This window comes from Erythrolamprus reginae, chromosome Z (genome assembly GCF_031021105.1).
Source record: "Erythrolamprus reginae isolate rEryReg1 chromosome Z, rEryReg1.hap1, whole genome shotgun sequence".
Taxonomy (NCBI): domain Eukaryota; kingdom Metazoa; phylum Chordata; class Lepidosauria; order Squamata; family Dipsadidae; genus Erythrolamprus; species Erythrolamprus reginae.
The window spans coordinates 97,356,491-97,378,448 of record NC_091963.1 but is presented as its reverse complement, the minus strand read 5'-3'; the positions used below and the strand labels follow the sequence as shown (position 1 = coordinate 97,378,448).

Sequence of the window (21,958 nt, the reverse complement as noted above, 5' to 3'; positions counted from 1 at the left end):
ACTCTGTTCTGATCCAATTCATTTTATTAGGAATCAGGCAAGTAGCGGTAACAAAATAACTAGAACAATAGATACAAAGTAGAGGCAAGAATGCCGGCTCGCGGCTGTGCTGTCCTTTTAAAAACTTTCTGCGCTAGAGGTGTGGCTTGACAGCCTCTTGAATTTCCCGGCCGCGGTTTAGCCAATCCATGGCCGGTATGCATATTAACTCATTTCCATAACTATTTACATATTCTATTTACATACACAACAGCAGTGGAGCTCTACAAATGATCTGAAGTCGTTGTCCTGAGGCCGGCTTTATGGAGGATCCCTCCCAGGCTGGTGAAACCTAGACTTCCATTAAGTCTGCAGGGCCTTTTGCACAATGACCAGGGCTTTTCTGCCATGCCCAGATGGCAACAGTATCGCCACCTGCCTGCCGTCTCCTGTTGGCTACTTCGATAGGAAGAGAGTTAGAAACATAGGAACATAGAGAACGGCAGAAAAAGACCTCATGGCCTATCTAGTCTGCCCTTGTACTATTTCCTGTATTTTATCTTAGGATGGATATGCATTTATCCCAGACATGTTCAAATTCAGTTACTGTGGATTTACCAACCACGTCTGCTGGAACTTGTTCCAAGCATCTACTGGCTTCTAATCTTTCCCCCAACTAACCTCAGATTGTGCCACCTTATTCTTGTGTTCACTTTCCTATTAAAAACACTTCCCTCGTGAACCTTATTTATCCCTTTAACATATTTAAATATTTTGATCATGTCCCCCCCCCCTTTCCCTTCTGTTCTCCAGACTATACAAATTGAGTTCATGATAAGTTTTAAGCTTAAGACCTTCCACCATTTTTGTAGCCTGTCTTTGGACCTGTTCAATTTTATCAATATCTTTTTGTAGGTGAGGTCTCCAGAACTGAACACAGCATTCCAAATGTGGTCTTACCAGTGCTCTATACAGCGGGATCACAATCTCCCTCTTCTTGCTCGTTATACCTCTAGCTATGCAGCCAAGCATTCTACTTGCTTTCCCTACCACCTGAGTTGCTTGTTTGTGGGCATGGCATCCATGATTTGGAGTTTGGCACCTTCAAAAACTGGAGCAAGTGTCATGGCCATCCTGGTTTGGGTGAATCTTCAGGCAAAGTGGCATATTGTGAAGCCTTTGAGCACTTTGACCATTCTGTGCATTCTGCTTTCTTCCAGAACAAACTATTATTATTTGGCTGTAGCATGGGCTTATGGTGGACTTTTTATGATGGTATTGTGTTGCAGTATATCAAGCTATGTTGGGATAGGATTTTTATTAATCTGGAATTCTAGCATAGAAATATATATACACTCTGTGTGACCCTGATTCCAAAACCCAGGACAAGGAAAGGCCGTAAACCTAATCTGCATCCCTGGGAAAAGGGGCTCAGAATAAACATCTCAAAAGTTTTACAACTCAGGATCAAAGGGGGGAGGTTTCATTGCCTGAAGCAAACAAACTATCAAAGGACAATTAAGAGGGATTAGCCAGAAGAAACCTTCAAAAGAAACTAGGTGTGAATTAACATCTGCTTTTTAGGAAATCCCAAAAAGATCGTTCCTTGATATGCATGGGAAAAAACTCAAAGATACCTTTGAAGATGTATCATTTTGACATGTATATGTAATTATACCCCATTTCCTTATGTTCCTAAATAAATAGAAGCGCATGGCTCTACACCATGTCACTTCACCCAGAGAGAGAATGTGTCCAGTTTCTACTTTCTAGGATTCGCTTTCGTGAGTGGCCCCACTGGCTTGCCTTGCTCTCTGTCCCTTTTGAAGGCATTGCCTTCATTAGGACTCAGCGGCGTCACAGTATTGTTTATGATAAGTGATTTCATTTTAATATTATTATTATTTTCATGTAATAGTATCATGCCAACCTGAAAAGTGGAATCTGGCCTAAGATATGATCAATTGCAAAATCTAGAGCATCTTAGATATAAAATACAAGGTTTTGGACTTGGTCATGCTCAGTTTATAAAACGCCCTACCAGATATACTGTAAATAATTTAGCCATCACTCAGATTACTTGGGAGAAAAAGAGTATCAAAATAATAATATAATCCAGAAAAAAAGGCATCCAGGTTTTTGGCTTTCTTGCCAGCAATTCTCTAAGGAAAGAGTTTAAATCATGATCATAGAAGAATCAATTAGCATTAGGAACATCAATTACCTGACTTAAAGATCAAGGAAAGAAATGAATAAGCGAAGACAGAGATAATTACAAATCAATCTAGGCTTCACAGGAAATTCAGGTTTACAGCAAATAAGAGCCAGTTTGGCCCAGTGGTTAGGCAATGGCAGTGAAGGGCTACCAAAATTTTTACTACCATACTTATGCTGGACGCCCTGCATTTTCTTTCAACATCTTTCAGTGCAAGTTGCGTGATCTGGGGTGGAGCTCCATTTTCACTACCCCATTGTGTTCCCCACCGTCCGGGCAGTAGCCCACCCCTGGGCACTGGGCTAAAACCCAGGAGATATGAGCTCTACTTCTGCATTAGCATGATAACCAGCTGGATGACTTTGGGCCAGCCATTTATTTTTCTCAGTCCAGCTCACTTCACAAGGTTGTTATTGTGATGGCAAACCATAACTACTTTTACAGTACTTGATTCCGTCTGCTGGTCATAATAAAGATTTGGTTTGATTTAAGGTCTAGGCAGAAAATGCTCACTGAATCCATACACTGCACTAATTTTTGTCCATTGGAATACACAGCCTAGTAAACAGGAGTCGATGTATGAGGTTACCATGTTTAAGTGGCAAGGTCATAATGGACACTAGGAAAGCAATAGTTTTCAATATGTCTTTGCTGCCATAAAGCAGTCACTGGGATGGGAGTGGAAGGAGATTGCAAGCCAAATATGATAACTTTAATCTGCAACAAAATCAATGTATGGATGAGAGGCAGTCTTTCTTGATATTATGCTATAATGTGCGATATGCCTGCCTTTCAAGGATAATCCTCTTATCAATTAATAATTTGTACTAGTATTATTAATTAAGGGGCGAGTACAAGTGCACTAGAGTGCCTTCCATCCCCTGTCCTATTGCTCTCCTATATCTCCTATACCTTTCTTCTATTCCTATCTCTTCTTCTATTTTTTCATTGATATGTTCTATTACTATATCTTCTTTTCTATTCTTTCTTAGATATATTTTACTATGAGTATCTCCTCTATAATCTTCATCATGCATTTTACTAGGTATATATATATACACACACCCACTAAAACCCTCATTGTGTATTGGACAAAATAAATAAATAAAAATAAATTAAATTATGTTTTGGAGTCGGGCCGCCGTGATTGCTCCTCCTAAAAAAGCTCTTTGCTAATGGGCTGCAGGGTTCCATCTGTTCAGCCTTCTATGCTCTGGAGAAACGATTCTTTTTCCTCCCCCAAAGGCCAAAGGATACCTTAGGTCAGTTCTCAAAAAATAATTGTCTCTGGCGGCGCAGGCAGAGCATCTCTGCAGCCATCTCGGACTTGCGCAGGAAGAAGGCGGGGCCGATTCAAAAGCAGCCGGCGTGGCTGAGCACCCAGGGACCTCGCTATGGCGGCGGCGGGCGTCCCCAGCCGTCTCTTGCTGCTACGGGGGAGACGGCGAGGAGGCTTCTTCCTCTTGCCGGGCGTAAGAAACACCTCTAAGAATTGCAGCCGCGGCGGTTGCCGCAGCAACGGCAGCAGGTAGGAAATGGGAAGGGTCGGATGGTATTCAGGGAGCATTAAGCCTTCCCCAATCTAAGCTGCAAACAAGCAATGCTTAGAGGCTCTGTCTTTGCGCTTGTCGAGCAGGAGAGAAACCGGAGGAAAGATTGCCGAGGTAACTCAGTTGCAGGCTTCTTTCCAGTCAATGAAGGTGTGACTGGAGGTTCAACCCGGTAGGAACCGTGCGTCTGAGCGCCTCCGGAACGGAAACGCTGGGGAACCAGCGTGGGTCGTATGCGCGAAGAGCGCGCTTCGCTCCAAAAGGCCAGAGACAGCGAGACCTCTTGCAACGACTTCAAGGAGAGTCACATCTCATGAATGGCGACAACATTTCCGCCACAGGTTCAGCTTTGTATTTTTAGGACTATTTATTCATTCGCTATCCAGCTCATTAAACCGCGTGAATCCCTAATGTATAGGTTTTGGAACTAAACTGGAGCAGAAGGATGAAGAAACGCGACAGCGGGGACTTGTTAGTGACGACTATTCGTCATTGCTTCTTCCTCATATCAAATGTATTGGTACCTAATCTTGTCATGAGAAAGATGTTTCAGTTATGGATAGTTAGATGTCCAGTTTCTTTTTTGCTCCTAATTTTGTAAAGTAAAGTAAATTCCTTCATTTACTGGTGTATGTTATGTCTAACTGGGTTTTATTGTTTGAAAGTCACCCTAGTGATATTGCTATTAGTTAGTGAATTTTCCTTTATTTTTTTGCGGAAGGATGGATTATACATTTTGTAAAGAAAAATGCATTCAAAATATTTGATTTGTGCATGACCAGTTTTATAAATGAGCATCCCCAATAGATAACACTCCCTTGGTGCTACATAATGATCTGTTAGATTGTTTTTTAAACGTTATAGTCTATATCCTTCATTTGTGCTGTTCTGTGCTTAATGTTACAGCTTTCTGTCTGAATTCATAATTTTTCATTAATCAGATATTGTGAGAACACATAAACAAATGTTTCTAAGGCCACCAAAAGTAGAATAGAACAAAATTAGAGGCTTGATTCTTTACTCTCCTAGATTAATAGGCAGTTAGAACAACCAATAGTTTATTTATTTTAGTTATTGGTATCCTGCTTCATTATTTTTTTTTAAAGATGATGAACATAATACTCCTTCCTATTTTTTGTCAGACACAAGAGATCAGGAAGGGGTTCTAATGCAAACAGGTAGCATTCTACAAGAATCTGAACTACTAATGGTCAAAGCAAATTACCAGCAGATAAGAATCAACTGAATTTAAGATAAGCTGATTTAGCTCTCTTGTGGGTGCACAGGGAGTCAAGACTGATGACACGCTTGACCCCTACCTTGAGCTAAGTCTGGTCATCTCGTATAGTTTTTCCCACAACAATTCTGTGAGGCAAATTGGGCTGAGACAGAGACTGGCCCAAGGTCACCCAGCTGACTTTCATAGCAAAGATGGGTGGTCACTTACTTTCTAACTTGCTGCCTTAATATCTTGCTGCTTAGAGTGAGTATTTAGTGCCATTTTTAAAAATGTGAATTTTTTGTGAAAAATTACGAAAAATTGAGGTAGATAGTCAGATATTATTTTCTGACAGGACTAGAATACAAGATAGTCCTTGACTTTTGATAACAATTGAGCCCAAGGTTTCCATGGCTAAAACAATTAAGAGAATTTTGTCCCATTTTGTGACTTTTCTTACCACAATTATTAAATGAATCACTGCAATTGTTGAATTGAATCCTGTTGAATGAGGAAAATATTAGACTTTGGAATGTAACAGGGCTTAGAGCTGGAAATCATGGCTTGTCCATTAATATTCTTTTTGTATACATTAATTGCTATCTCAATTTTCTAAAAACGTTTCAGTATAAATAAAAGGTAGATAGTTTTACATGTATACATAGTTTTTTGTTTGTGAGTTATACTTCTAAATTCTATATGTTTATATTTTTAAAATGGTGGCTTGCAAAAGTGTTTGCTGAACAATACGCTATTAATAATTAATTGCCATTATTTATTATTATAATAATTAATAATTCTTATTAATTTGTTATTGTTATCAATTATCAATAATTGAATACAAGCAGAATCTGCATTGGAGCTTCTTATTAGTTTGTGAGAATTATGGTGATGATAGAATTTTTAAAAGATCTGTTCAATTGATACATAACAACAATAGCCAACTCCCTATGATGATTGCAGATGTCAACGTGCCCAGCAAGATTCTCTTAGCTTCTTCCAGGTTTCCTAAATTCTGAAAACGAAATGAAAAAAATGAAAAACCAGTATTATATTAAATCCAGTAGGTTCAAGCATACGCACATATAGTTTTTGAGATATGACTATAAAGGTGCCTGCTCCTTATGATTTCATGTCATGACTGTCTTTAGATTAAATGTCTCACCTAACAACCACCCCCAATCCCTGCCCTCCCCAGTGAATCGTTAAATAAATGGGCAGGTTTTTAAATAGAGCATGGGATGCTGATTCCCACCTCATGAGGCCAAACACGCTCCTCATTACCTTTTGAAGAACTCCCAAGGCCTTCTAGAGCAGTGTTTCCCAACCTTGGCAACTTGAAGATATTTGGACTTCAACTCCCAGAATTCCCCAGCCAGTAAATGCTGACTGGGGAATTCTGGGAGTTGAAGTCCAAATATCTTCAAGTTGCCAAGGTTGGGAAACACTGTTCTCAAGCACTTCAATGGATTGCTTCTTTGCCCAACCACATGGTGCAATTCCAGAAGTGGCCGCCATTTTGTCCCACCACAAAATGGTAGCTACATTTCTTTCACTACTACACCACAGTTTGGCCCAGGTACAAACTGATTTGTTCTTCTGCCTTAATAAGGCATGCAGAAGTTTTTCTGCCGCATTAATTTTGCAACTCTATGCAGACCTTGTTAAGGAAGCAAAATGAAGCAGTTTGGCCATCGTCATTTTGTCCCCGCCCACAAGCGGCAGGGATAAAATGATGGCCATGGTTAGGTTGTCACCATGTCGCTTGGGGACAAACTGCTTAAGTTTGCCTTAACAAGATATGCAGAATGCTGCAGAAGCTTTCTGCAGTATTCAGAAGCTTCCATAATGGCTGTGAAGACCTTGTTAGAGCCAAAAAACAAAGCAGTTTGTATGGCAGCCACCATTTCTCCTTGTCCACCAGTAGGTGGACAAAAGAGAACAACTTTCTTCAAGTCATTGCCTTGTGGTCCAGGGACACATGGTTTGCATTTCTTCCGAAATATGAGGTTTAAATACGATGGTTTCACTTCACAATCCCAGTCACCACTCTCCATTGTGTGAAGTGACCGTGTGGATTAAGTGGTGCATGGGGTACCACGGAGGGAGAGGGCCTGAGAGTACTAATGTAATCCTAGGTCTGCATTCCAGCACCTCCCCAACTCATATATGACTTACCCCAGAGATCACTTCCAAAGATTGTGTTTAGGCAGGGTATTTCCTGTACAATATGGAGTGGGACTCATAAATCCCTTTGTTTAGCCGTGTCATAATTTTGAGCAGTTGTAAATTGAGAAGTATCTACATGCAATCATGAACCAGTGAGGCCCTTCTGGGTTCTATATAGAACAAATAGAAAACTTTCCGTTCAGTGTTGGCAAATACTTCAAAAGAAAAGGATTTAGGGGTAGTGATTTCTGACAGTCTCAAAATGGGTGAACAGTGCAGTCAGGCGGTAGGGAAAGCAAGTAGGATGCTTGGCTGCATAGCTAGAGGTATAACAAGCAGGAAGAGGGAGATTATGATCCCACTATATAGAATGCTGGTGAGACCACATTTGGAATACTGTGTTCAGTTCTGGAGACCTCACCTACAAAAAGATATTGACAAAATTGAACGGGTCCAAAGACGGGCTACAAGAATGGTGGAAGGTCTTAAGCATAAAACGTATCAGGAAAGACTTAATGAACTCAATCTGTATAGTCTGGAGGACAGAAGGAAAAGGGGGGACATGATCGAAACATTTAAATATATTAAAGGGTTAAATAAGGTCCAGGAGGGAAGTGTTTTTAATAGGAAAGTGAACACAAGAACAAGGGGACACAATCTGAAGTTAGTTGGGGGAAAGATCAAAAGCAACATGAGAAAATATTATTTTACTGAAAGAGTAGTAGATCCTTGGAACAAACTTCCAGCAGATGTGGTAGATAAATCCACAGTAACTGAATTTAAACATGCCTGGGATAAACATATATCCATCCTAAGATAAAATACAGAAAATAGTATAAGGGCAGACTAGATGGACCATGAGGTCTTTTTCTGCCGTCAGACTTCTATGTTTCTATGTTTCTAATATACACATCAGAATAAGAAAAAAATAGTATCACAATACAGTATTTCAATTATGCTAGAACACCATTTTGCAATTGTCAAAGTTACCATTTTCGGGGGAATAGGACAGTCTTTAACAGCAAGATATTTCTGAACTCATAAACAGCAAAACATTTAAAATTGTTTGAAAATATCTCAACAAACGCAATTAACACATCACAAAAGTTAATTGATAAAATATGTAATCTGTGTCAACTACAGCATTGCTAATCTGCCTCTTGTTCCATTACCTTCCTACCCATGTTCATTTTAGTTTAAATCTTATCACAGTTTAGATACTGATTAATTTACACGCAGCTCAATCTATGCATCTATGGAAATGAGCTGCATTTCATAAAACCTTATGCTTTTCAATAAAATATATTAGTCAGAAAAAGTGCTACCAGACTTCTAATTTTTGGTACCACAATACAGTGATCCCCCGTTTATTGCGTCCCCAACCATTGCGAACAGGGTACTTCGCTATTTTTCAACCCGGAAGTCAAAATACCATCTACGCATGCGTGCCCGTGGGCACGCATGCGTAGATGGCAACCGGGAGATCAGCTGCTGGGCGGCTTCCCTGAGTCTTCCCCCTCTTGCTGGCGTCAGCGAGGAGTTTCCCCACCGCCCACGCAAACTCCTCGCTGCCGCCCGCCCTTCGCCCGCCCACGCCGTTCATTCTCGGCGCTTTCGAGCTGAGTCCGGGAGCGAATTCGCTCCCGGACTCAGCTCGAAAGCGCCGAGAACGAACGGCAAGGAACGGCTTTTCCACGCCGTTCATTCTCGCCGCTTTCGAGCTGAATCCGGGAGCGAATTCGCTCCCGGATTCAGCTTGAAAGCGGCGAGAATGAACGGCGTGGAAAAGCCGTTCCTTGCCGTTCGTTCTCGGCGCTTTCGAGCTGAATCCGGGAGCGAATTCGCTCCCGGATTCAGCTCGAAAGCGGCGAGAATGAACGGCGTGGAAAAGCCGTTCCTTGCCGTTCGTTCTCGGCGCTTTCGAGCTGAGTCCGGGAGCGAATTCGCTCCCGGACTCAGCTCGAAAGTGCCGAGAGCCAGCGCCCCCCGGACCACCGCCTGTCTCCTGCTGCCCGGTTTAGCCAGGACACGAGCGGCGAAATGACTTGGAGGAATGTGAAGCTGAAACCGTCCGGTTTCAGCTTCCCATTCCTCCAAGTCATTTCGCACCCCGCTTTTCCTGGCTAAACCGGGCGACAGGCGGTGGGCTGGGAGCCGCAGGCGAAAGGAGCTCGGGCATTGTTCTCCGGACCCCGCCCGCAGCCTGGAGAGGGAAAGGGCCGCGGGCGGGGTCCGGAGAACAATGCCCGAGCTCCTTTCGCCTGCGGCTCCCAGCCCACCGCCTGTCGCCCTAAAGCGGGGTGCGAAATGACTTGGAGGAATGGGAAGCTGAAACCGGACGGTTTCAGCTTCACATTCCTCCAAGTCATTTCGCCGCTCGTGTCCTGGCTAAACCGGGCAACAGGCGGTGGGCTGGGAGCCGCAGGCGAAAGGAGCTCGGGCATTGTTCTCCGGACCCCGCCCGCAGCCTGGAGAGGGAAAGGGCCGCGGGCGGGGTCCGGAGAACAATGCCCGAGCTCCTTTCGCCTGCGGCTCCCAGCCCACCGCCTGTCGCCCTAAAGCGGGGTGCGAAATGACTTGGAGGAATGGGAAGCTGAAACCGGACGGTTTCAGCTTCACATTCCTCCAAGTCATTTCGCCGCTCGTGTCCTGGCTAAACCGGGCAGCAGGAGACAGGCTTTGAGTTTTTGGCTGCGGGGGGAGAAGTAGGACTTTCCTAACTCCCTCACCCCGCAGCCAAAACTCAAAGCCTGTCTCCTGCTGCCCGGTTTAGCCAGGACACGAGCGGCGAAGTGACTTGGAGGAATGGGAAGTCCAAATCGGCCGGTTTCAGCTTCCCATTCCTCCAAGTCATTTCGCACCCCGCTTTAGGAGTCAGCGGAGAACGGCGCAACTGTTTTAAAACGATCGGAGCTTTCCAATGAGTCCCGAAGACAAACGTGTCTTCGGGACTCATTGGAAAGCCGCGCGGGTGTTTTAAAAGGTCCCCGCCGACATGGGGGGCTCGCTAGCACCCCCCCAAACCTGGGTTGGGGGTTCGGGGGGTGCTAGCGAGCCCCCCATGCCGCCCCCAATCTTCGGCTCCTCGCTAGCGCTGCGGAAGTTAAAAACATCATCTGCACATGCGCAGATGGTGTTTTTACTTCCGCAGCGCTACTTCGCGAAAACCCGCTCGTTGCGGGGGGTCCTGGAACGGAACCCTCGCAACGAGCGGGGGATCACTGTACAGCTAATTAATATTGGTCCCCTCATGCAAGCCTATTTTGAAATTGCTTTTACGATGTCATGCTTGTTCATTCTGGCTTTAAAAGCCCATACAGTTTACCGATGCACCATTATTTGATAGCTGGTTCTTAAGTCTTTTTGCTAGTTGGAGCAGCTAAATAAACACGAAAACTCCTCCTGTTTTGGTATGATAGCTTAGCTTTGGTGTATTCAGTAGATTCAGAGCTGCCAAGCTTTCCAAGGCAGAATTTCGATCAATTAGTTATGATGATGAGTTATGGGACATTGCTGGGGAAAACCCAAGGCAGTGTGCCTATGCTTATTGGTTTCTCTTTTCTCTTTTCTAGGAGCATCAGAGAGATTCGGAATTCAGGCTTCTCTTCTTCCCCCATGCCCCTTAAACTCATTTACTTTATGAATCAAAGGGATGCTGTTAAGTAATAAATTTAGATAATAAAAGGTATTTTTCCATAGATGTTTTACTCATAATTTTTTAGTGTCAATAAACACGATACCACAGCTTCTTAAGTTCTTAAGTATTAGTTTGTTTAGACAAAAATCTCTCCCTTGAAATAATTATCTAATAGCATTTCCATTTCACATTTTAAAAGTTGCATTATAGAAATAGCCAGTGACTCTCTTGATATGGTAGTTGATTTACATTAAGAGTAGAAAATCTATTAATAAATGTGGCCATGTCAACATTCATGTTGTGATATTCACGAAAGGGTGTGTTTTTTCTATAATGCTTGCTTATTTCATGTTATAGAAAATTACATCCAGAGATATTTGTCTATCTGTATGTGAAAATGAATTAAAATGTATTTAAATATATAAGAATTAATACAACTAACTAATAATTCTTGCAAAACTGAAAGATATTGGTTTTTCATGCAAGTAAATTAGCTGAATGTGTAACCTCAATAGCAATCTTATACAGAATGTTGCTACAATGCACATATTATACATTTACTGTCTGCATTCTGGCAGCATTCTGAATAGGATTGCTATTCATAATCCCCTTGCACAACATCATTTAAAAGAATTGACTTCTAGCAAACACTTATATTGTTTTCCAGATGATAATATAGACCCGTGATGGTGAACCTATGGCATGCGTGTCACAGGTGGCACCCGGAGCCATATCGGAGTGCACACCAGACTTTGCTAATTTCAGCTCCAGCGCTGGCCACCTGGTTTTTGGCCTCGGGAAAGGCCATTTAGTCTTCCGGATGTTTTAGGGAAGCTTCCCTGAAGCCCTGGAGGCAAAACAAATCCCGTAATGGACAAACCAGAAGTTTGGAAAAACGCACTTACGGTTTGCCAAAGAAAGAAGGAGGGGGAAACAGATGAACAAGCACCGAGAAAGCAGAAGGAGTCTCTCTGTTGCTTCCGGCCACCTGCACTATGCCTAGTGGGCAGGGGAAACAGATGAGGGTCCCCCTCTTTCAAAGCAATTTAAAACCCAGCTGCCTCTCCATTGCAGGGAACAGCAAACAACGCGCAAAGTGCTCCGAAGGGCTGGAACAAGGGATGCCCCGGTTTGCTAATGGCCAACTTGATAGAATTCTTTCCTCCAGTCTAATTTCTCTTATGGCACCTCTCCCCGTCTGCAAAGAAGGACTAAGGGACAGCATGAGAGGGAGGATAGAGAAAATCCAAGCCATTCAATGGGTGGAAAGCAACATATTCGGAGAGGGGCAGCATACAAATCTAATTAATAATAATAATAATAATAATAATAATAATAATAATAATAATAATAACAACGTCTGCTGCAGGCTGGGCTAGAATCCCTTGTAAATTAATTCATCAATGGGAGGATTCAATGGAACAGAATATTCATACCTCGGATTTGAATTTTGGAGTTCTCGGTGCATTCTGAACTTGGTTGTTGTTTGCAGATTTTTTATTAACTATGTAATAGCGTCAGTGCTAATGACTGCAGGGTTTGCTCCCTATTTGTATATGATGCTTGTCCTGCTAGTGTTGATAAGGTTGTGGTTTTCTTCTTGGTTATTTCTTGATTAGAGTTTTATTTTTTGCTTGTTACTGGTAATAAGCAGGAGTTATGTCCTGTCCAGAATGGAGGGCAATGGCACTATATATAACAGAAAGCAAACCATACTGATTATGTTATTTAATTGGATAATAAAATGCCTGCAAGCAAACAACCAAGCTCAAGGAGTACCAAGGACTTCTAGTCAGAGACATGTCTGAAGTACTCTTTGTTTCCAAAGCCCATAATAAATAAGTCTGTGTAGAGCTAGTAAGTCATAATGTGGCTTAATTCTTTTAGGATTAGCGTCTATTCATTAAGAACTAATGTCTGTGAACATGGGCATAGTTCCCTCTAAGCTGAGCAGTGAGCAATCGCTCACTTAAAAATCATCATCAACTCAGAGTTTTCCAAACCTGCCCAGAAGCCGAGAGGGAAAGAGTGAGAGGGAAGGAGAGAGAGAGGAAGAGAGAGAAACAGATAGAAAAAAGAGAGGAAGGAAAAAAGAAAGAAAAAGAATTGGAGTAAGGAAGAGAGAAAGAAAATCAAAATCTAGTTTGAAACTAGCTCAACTATTTAAGTGGCATTTTGATATTGATAGAGTTGCCCTATTATGAGCTCACTGTTATAGACACACAGTACAGTATTTTATTTTGAAATTCTCTGAAGCAAAACAGGGTGGGTTTTTTATTTGTTTGTTTGTTTGTTTGATTGTTCCTTCCTTCCTTCCTTCCTTCCTTCCTTCCTTCCTTCCTTCCTTCCTTCCTTCCTTCCTTCATTTATTTCTGTGCCGCCCAGTACCGAAGGAACGGCCGCTCAGACACTATACTTTTCTGCCCACCCCCCAAAAAAATTAGAGGGAACACTGAACATGGGTACTATTCCTTGTTCAATAAATAATGATTAAATATCTTATTCATAATGAAATTTGTTTAGTTTTGATGGTATCTGACAGCCTCAAAATTTGATGGATCCTTTGCCCAGGGCTTCTGGACTCTTCTTTGCAATCTAGATTTTAGCCAGAGGTTTGTTTCTTAATCTTTTGCTCCTTTTGCGGAATGCTTCAATGGCACTCAGCCTCTTAATCTTATAACATATTCTTCAGCCTTCTTCCTGCTGTTTTTTTTAACTGCATCACAAGATTTAACCAGCAAGTGAGGTTTGAGCCAATGCTGTACCTGTTCTTTAAGCACCAGTACAGTCTCTGCTTCAGTTTTCTGAGACCGCCTTTAATACTTTATTAAATTGACTAACTTTTAATACCACATTCTGCTGAATACTATCCCTCAACATATGAACTCTACTATATTGGTAGCAGACTGCTGTTTCCAATTCCCACATCCTGTTTCCTTGTCCTCTACTTTTATTTTGTGGATATTATTTGAATACAGTAATAATTGCAAGAAATGTAGGTTATCAAAATATTTATGAAAATTACTTTCAAAGCATTTTATTGCTATGCTAATAATTTTATCTATGAAAAAGGACTCATTTCACTCAAGGATGTTGCTTGAATCTATATTATGCTAGGCACTTCTGAAATAGTCCAGAATGAAGCCCAAGCTGAATCTGAAAACTTAAGGGGCAATCTTCAGAAGATGTAGGATTAAGCTAGAAGAATCTGCTATTCTAAAATATTGTTCCTATGTATATTTTAATATTAAATCAGTTTTCCTTTAAATATTATACCATGTTTCCCTGAAAATAATACAGTGGTACCTCGGTTCTCGACCACAATTCATTCTGGAAGTGTGGTTGAGAACCGATTTGGTTGAGAACCAAAACAATTGAAGATAAATTCCCCTCTTCAGTTGTCTCTCCCTCTAGCTTGCCTGCTTCTGTCCCCGTGTCTCTCTCTCTCTCTCTCTCTCTCTGTAGCTTGCCGGCTTCCGGCTTCAGCTCTCTCGCTCGCCTGCTTCTGTCCCTGGCTCTCTCTCTCTGTGTAGCTTGCCGGCTTCTGTCTTCAGCTCTCTCGAGTGTTCGAGTTCCAAATATTTGTTCGGATTTCAGGGCAAAAGTTTCTTTAATTTCCTGGTCGAATACCGATTTGTTCAAACTGAGAAGCGTTCGAAAACCGAGGTACCACTGTACATGTCTCCATAATAAGGCCAATTGGAGTTTTCAGCGTATACGCTGAAATAAGCCCCCCTCCAGCTACTTTCTGGGAGGCATTCTTTTGTCTGGGAGAGAGAGAGAGAGAGAGAGATGGATGCGCACACTTTGGCTCCTCTGGGCTCTACCTACAGCAATTTGAAACATATTCCTCTCTGCGAGGAGGTGACGAAGCAGGAATCTTTGCAGGCAGGAGCGCACTTCAAATGCTGCTGGAGGCAGAGCCCAGAGGAGGCGAGCCAGTCCCACAGGATGTGTTTGCCCCTTCCTCTCTCTTGTACTCTCTCTTTCTCCTGGCCAAAAGAGTGCCCACTGCAAAAAGAACAGCTTCTGGCTGGGAGAACAACAGCAAGCAAGAGGCAGGCACACACATGCCCCGCAGGACTGGCTCAGCTCTGGGCTGCTCTTGCTTCCTACCTCCTGGAGTGTGTTTCAAATTGCCATAGGCAAAGTCCAGAGGAGCCGAGCCAGTCCCGCGGGATGTGCGCGCATCTGCCTCTTCTTCCTTGCTTTCTCAGAGGAACGCAGTGGAGCTACAAGTCCTGGGTAGAACATGCATCTTGCGGCCCACCCTATCTCACCTCACCTCACCTCACCTGCCACCTCCAAATTGCGCTCCACCATGAGATGTGCATCCTACCTGACACTTGCAGCTCCGTCATGTTCCTTGGCATTCTGTCCAGACAATCCCATTGTAAAAGAAAACTTCTCATGAGTTTGAGAAATTTGGTTGAACTCACGAGAAGTTTTCTTTTACAATGGTCTTCTCTGGACCAACACCGAGGAGCTCAGCGGAACTACAAGTTCAGGTAAGAGCTGTGTCTCGTGGCTCAACATGCCCCACCTGCCAGAAATGAACTTCTGTGAAACTTGTTATGCTACCGCCGGTGCCTTGTGGAGCAGGACTCTACAAGGCCTTTTTTGCTGTTGCATGCACGCATGGCAGCAAGACCCCAGCTGTGCTGGTGTGATGAAGCTAGTGGCAGTCTTGCAGTTTGTGCATGCAATGGCACAACAAGCCTTGCATAGTCCTGCTCCACAAAGCAGTAGCAGAGGGCTAGCCGTTCGGCTAGCACCAAGAATAGGGAGGGGAGGCAGTGCCTATTGCACCCCAAAATAATAACCCCCACCCCCACCCCGATAATAAGGCCAAGGCCATATTACGGTGTTCAAAAAATATAAGGCCCTGTCTTATTTTGGGGAAAAGATGGTATGTTCACATAAATTGTCCAACAACTAAATGTGCTGGAATAACATATTTTATATGTTTCAAAGTATCACTAGCGCTATATTGAAATTTCCTTGGCTGTAAAGGTTTAGACGGATTCTCTTTAAAGTTTTCATTTTTGTCTCTTATAGGAATGAAGCAACTATTATCTCAGGGAGAAGGCTGGCTGCACAAGTCTGTGAGGAAATACAAAGAGATATCGAATCGTGGCTTACCCTTGGCCACAAAAGACCTCATCTTACTGTTGTTGTAGTAGGAGAAAACCCAGCTAGCCATACTTATGTAAGAAATAAAGTAAAAGCAGCAGCCACCGTAGGTATGACTTTTTTTTTTAAAAAAAAATAGAGTTTGGACATTGCCAACCTACAATATTTTACCTGCGTACAATGTAATTTTTTCTTAATAAAGAGGCTTCAGTGGATATAGCAATGATTCAAAGCAGGAGAGCTAACACACCTATTTAGGGACAGTATTTTCATAAGGTTTGAGTGAGATAGTAGGCAAGGTTGATATCAGCCTTACCAAGAACAACAGACAGAAAACGTGGTCCGGTGGAGTTTATCCTACTTTATTGTAAGGCTATATTAATAGAATCTTCCAAGTCTAAAACTTGTGCCATCTCATTTGCAACCCAAGGAAGAATGGAGGGCTTTCTGAGCCTCTGTTTCGATCCATTATCTGTTTCCTAGACAACAGCTCTCTGCAGGTCTCCCAAAGTCATTCTTCTTCTTCTTATTAATTAATTAATCTATTAATTTATTAATTAATTTATCAATCTATTTATTTATTTATCTATTTATTTATTCTATCTATTTATCTATTTATTTATTTACTTATAATAAATAAATAAATAAATAAAATGTATAGGCTGCCCGTCTTATCTCAAGGTAACTCTGGGCTGTTTATAATAATAAAAAATAAAAACTGTATAAACTAAATGCATAAGTAAGTTAATACAAAAGCCAAGCACTATGGCCCAATTAAAAAATGGGGAGAGGAGGTGGGATCTGTTGTTAATTGATCAACCAGATTCACAGTGATGCTCCCCCATTGGAGCCCTAAGCTAACGAAGAGAGCCAGGTCTTTAGAAGCTTCTGGAAGGTCACACCGGGGGAGGGGGGGAGAGCAAGATCTCAGAGACCGCCTTCTGCTGCACGAATCCCAGCAACCAGTTAGATCCCACAGAGTGGGCCTTCTCTGGGTCCCGTCAAATGTCGTTTGGCGGGACCCACGGGAAAAACCTTCTCTGTGGCGGCCCCGGCCCTCTGGAACCAGCTCCCCCCAGAGATTAGAATTGCCCCCACCCTCCTTGCCTTTCATAAGCTTCTTAATACCCACCTCTGCCACCAGGCATGGGGGAACTGAGATATTCTTTCCCCCTAGGCCTTTACAATTTTATGCATGGTATGTTTGTATGTATGTTTGGTTTTAAAATAAGGGGTTTCTTAGTTGTTTTAATATTGGATTGTTACATGCTGTTTTTATTACCGTTGTTAGCCGCCCCGTGTCTGCGGAGAGGGGCGGCATACAAATCCAATCAATAAAATAAATAAAATAAAATAATAAAAATAATTTAAATAATTTAAAAAATGTTCCATAAGTCAGGTGCAATGGTAGAGAAACCCCTTCTCCTAGACCCAGCCAAAATAATTAGGCTCACGGGAACTGCATCATGCTTCCTCTGCCAGCATCGGTGGAATGGGCCAATCCCAGAGGGATGAGACAGTCTCTCAAGTAGCCTGACCTATTCACTGATGTCTAAATCCATATATTTCTCAAAAAGGCACCCAGTGATGCCAACATTTTGAACGTGTGTCCTGACATCACAGTTCAAGTTGTTTCATTGTCACAGACAAGTTTGTAAGGGGTACATTTTGTTGCATGCCTCTCTACCTCCCCCTCCCCTTCTCTTCCTCCAGGCTCCTAGGAAAACCATTTGCTTAATTCAGTAAATTGAGTTTGCGAAAAGAGCTTCAGTAGTTACAATCTGTCTACACATGTCCTAGATAGATAAGCAGTGTATGCATTTGTTTTACAAGTTTTGAGCAAAGATAAATAATAGTGCCATTAAATGTGGAAGTATATAATTTGATTTGTGTATCAAATTTTGCAAGAGACAAAATGCAAACTTTGTTGCTAAGGATATTTTTTTTTGTGGATTGTTTTAGGCATTTGTAGTGAAATAATACTGAGGCCCAAGGAAGTTTCTCAAGAAGAACTTTTAGATCTCACTAGCAAATTAAACAAGAATTCAAGAGTCAGTGGCATATTAGTCCAGTTACCTTTGCCAGGTAATAAATTCTATTTCATATGAAGTCAGAAAATAAAATGACTGAGAATCTTTGAGAAAAATGCAGTTAAACTAATACCTCTGTTCTGGTACAAGGGAAGGGATTTATGAACAATCAATTTCCTTAGGTCATTGTTTTTACTAGTATTTATTTTTCTAATGATTTTTTTCTAAATATTTGCTATTTCTTAGTCCTTTACAAGCATACCTGAAATCTGATTGCCAGATTGCTATATATTTTACCAGTAGGACATCACTGCAGGTAGCAAGAGTTCAGTTCTGTCCTTTTCAAAAATGTCCCCAAAATAAGCAGTAGCTCCAGAGAAAGTACAGCTTTAAATTGCCATGAATGAAGCTGGGAGAATCATGAAGAAGAAAGTCTTCCCAAATAACTTTTAATTAAGGCCATACAGGGCTTTCCTGGCAATAACCAGCACTTTTGGAAAGAAACTGGCAGCCAATATGGTAGTACTCTTAATACGGAAATATTTTGAAGTCTTCTCAAGTCCAGACTTTCTGGGATAGATCCAAAAATTGCACTACACAGAGTACATGAAAAAGTTAAGTCTAGAGGTTTTCAGTACTGGTAGCTTTCTCCTAAGATCATCTTCCAGGCAAGGATGCTGTTGAAACATTCACTGAACCATTTACTAAACAGCTGCCCTGGCCATTGCTGCAGCGTGGAAAAAGAATGTATCTTTATTTGCTGCCTTGGGTTTTGAACAACCACATTCGCCATGGGTACATCTACTATCTCCTGAAATTATGAAACCTCACAAAAAAAACACTTTCATTTTGCCTTGATTATGTTTCAGCATATTGAATCCTTTATTCCTTTCCTTAAAATATGATTTTATTAAATTTCAGAAGCATGAATAAAAACTAAACAAGCAAGAAAAATAGAAAAGAAAGAACCAGACAAAAATCAAGAAAAAAGTATGAAGAAAAGAAGAAAGGAAAAAAGTAAAGACAAAAAGAATGACTTCCAACTTTTTTTGGTACAAATGTACATAAAAACCTAACACATAGTCTAAAATTAACAGTTGCCCATATTACTTCTATAATCCCATATAATTCATCAGATCTCAAAATCAAATTTTCATTTCTCTCATTTTTTTCACAAAAAGTCCAAAATTGGCTTCTAAGTGCGATAGAAATAAAACAGCTTTTCTTTTCTTTAATTAAAGGTGTCAGTTTTGCCAATTTTCCATCAGTCTAACCATCTATTCTTCTAGATTCTGCAAGTACTTCTACCTTTTTGCATATAAGAATCTTGCTATGGTTATTGTACATAAAATAATTTTTCATTTCCAAATTGCACATGGGCATTTGGAGAGCCACTCCATTATCAATCATTATCTGATGGGGTATAAAAAAAATATTTTTGAGTGTCATCATTATATTGGGAACTCTCGGCTTAAAGTTCCTGATATTTGGCAGTATCATGTAGATATTGAAATGCACAGAATTGAAGAACTGATTTCTGTCATGCAATTGTCCATTTTATAGAATCAGGGCTGGAAGGAACCTGAGAAGTAGGAGACAGTATTCCATCCTAGACAGATGGCTGGCCAATCTTTTCTTCAGGACCTCCACTGGTGGAGCACTCAAATTATAAAAGGCAAGCTGCACCATTGATCAATTGTGCTTAGTGTCAGGAAATTTCTTTTTACTTTTGGGTTGGGGGTTTCTTTAACAAGCTTAGACCATTTACTCCTTGGGTGCTTACCACTTGGGTGCTTTGAAGAATAGGTTGACCCTTTCTTCTCTATGATAATCTCTCAAATACTGATAAACAGCTTCAATCACGTCACCTCTAATCCTTCTTTTTGTTAGAGTAGACATACCAATTTCCCATAACTGTTCATTATATGGCTTAGTCTCTAGGCTCCTGATCATCTTTATTGTTCCTTACAGTCTTTCTAGGACTCAGCATCTTTTTTTGTATCATAGTGATCAGAACTGGTATGATCTCACCAGTCAAGTGTGATCTCATCAGTCCAATATAAACTCATACTATAATTTCATGTGATTTTGATACTATTCCTCTGTTGATACAGCCAAGGATTTCATTAGCTTTTTTGGCTGCTGTTTTATACTGCTGGCTCATACTTAAGTGATGGTCCTCTAGGATATCAAATCTCTCTCACAGTTACAATTGTTGATCCAAGTACTGCCTGTTCTGTACCTGTGTATTTGCCTAAGGACAGGACCTTGAGGAACTCATCACATTTGCAGCCAATACCAAGTTTGGAAGGGGGGGGGGGGCTGTCAATGCTTTGAAAGATAAAGATTCAGAAGGATCTTGACAGACTTGAGCATCTTGACTTGTATCAATGCTCAAGTCTGTCAAGAGCCTTCTGAACCATTATCTTCAAAAGCATTGGCAATTCCCCCCTCCCCAAGCTTGGTATCGGCTGCAAATTTGATGAGTTCCCCTTCTATCTTCTCATCTAGATCATTTTTGAAGATGTTGAAGGTCATTGGGCCCAAGATAGAACTCTGAAGTTCTCCACTGCATGGTTCCCACTATGTAGATGTAATTTCATTGACGACTACATGCAGTCAGCCAACTGCAAATCCATCTGGTGATTGTACTGTCTATCCCACATTGTTCTATCTCACTAAGAAGTAGGTCTTTTTTATCACATGTCTCACTGAAATCCAAGTAAACTACAGTTTATCCACAGCACTTCCCTGATTCACTTAATCACTTTATCGAAAAAGCAATGAGGTTTGTCTGGTATGATCTGTTTTTAATAAATATATGTAGTGGTAACTTTGTTCGTTTTTAGATGCTCACAAATCTGCTGCTTGATTATCTTTTCCAGAATTTTCACAGGTATTGATATCAAACTAATTGTAGTTTCCTGGATCCACTTTTTTTTCCATCTTGAAGACTGAAACCATAATAGCTCTTTTCCAATCCTCTGGTAGTTTTCTTGCAGAGTTCAGAAAGATTTTGTTCAGTGGTTCCATCTGCCAACTCCTTCAGTACCCTGGGATGTAAAGCATCTGGTCCTGGTTATTTGAACTCTTCTAAAGTGGATAGATATTCTTCAACCAATTTCTTATCCATTTTCACCAGCATTCCTGTTCTGTTTCTCTCTATGCTGTTTTTGATAGATTGGACTATTTTCCTCCCCCCATAAAGACAGATGCAAACAAGGAGTTAAACAGTTGTACTTTTTCTTTACTCCCTAATAGCTTGCAATTTTCTCCCATGTGGACCTGTCATTTCCTTGACTTTTTTATTTGTTCCTTTCCTCTTCAAAGAAACTTCCTTCCCTCCCTTATTTTTGAAATTTGTTGCAAATCTTCATTCTGAACTTTAACTTCAATGACTCCATTCCTGCAGATTCAGGCTATTTGCTGGTATTCTGTTCTAGTTATATGCCCCTGTTTCTATTTTTAATACTTTTTTTTGTCTAATAGTTTGTAAGAGATCTTTTGTGCAACCATGTTAATCTCACCTGAGGTCTTTTGTTTTTCTTCTGATATTGTTTTTGTTTGGGCCTTTAACTTTTAGAGTTTTTCATGCAGCTGTTTTTCCTTCTAGGATTGGCATTTGTGGATTCCTTCCTAATTTCTCATTTTATTAAAGTCAGATCTCTTAACATCTAAAACATTGGTCTGACTCTGCTTTTGTTAGGATGAATTCTAATATGACACAGTCAATCTGCCCTAATATCCCTCAAATTTGTACAATTAGTTAGTCCAGAGAAACTTTTCTGTTTCCTGTCTCCCCTTTTTGGGTGACAAAGTTGTCAGCTAGGCACAGGAACCAATTCGATCTCCCACTACTTGCAGAGTTTGTTTCCCAGTTGATGTCAGGTAATTAAAGACTCCCATTGCTACAATGGACTGTTTCCTGCACACTTCAGCTAACTGATCAGTAAAGGATTGTTCTATTTTCTCCACCTGGTTAAGTACATACCTCTAGTACATACATATGGCAATGCCATTTCTTTT

The 21,958-nt window shown here is 41.2% G+C and overlaps 1 protein-coding gene across 1 annotated transcript in view; it reads left to right on the top strand.

Annotated features, from left to right (window-relative positions):
- The first annotated feature begins 3,569 nt into the window (after nucleotides 1-3,569).
- The window catches only part of MTHFD2L (methylenetetrahydrofolate dehydrogenase (NADP+ dependent) 2 like), a 32,267-nt gene continuing 13,878 nt past the window's right edge, over nucleotides 3,570-21,958 (top strand). The window contains exons 1-3 of the mRNA XM_070730020.1: nucleotides 3,570-3,722; nucleotides 15,828-16,012; nucleotides 17,865-17,987. Coding sequence (XP_070586121.1) covers nucleotides 3,589-3,722; nucleotides 15,828-16,012; nucleotides 17,865-17,987 — 442 coding nt within the window. The 5' untranslated portion in view covers nucleotides 3,570-3,588. The remainder of the gene's footprint in view (nucleotides 3,723-15,827; nucleotides 16,013-17,864; nucleotides 17,988-21,958) is intronic.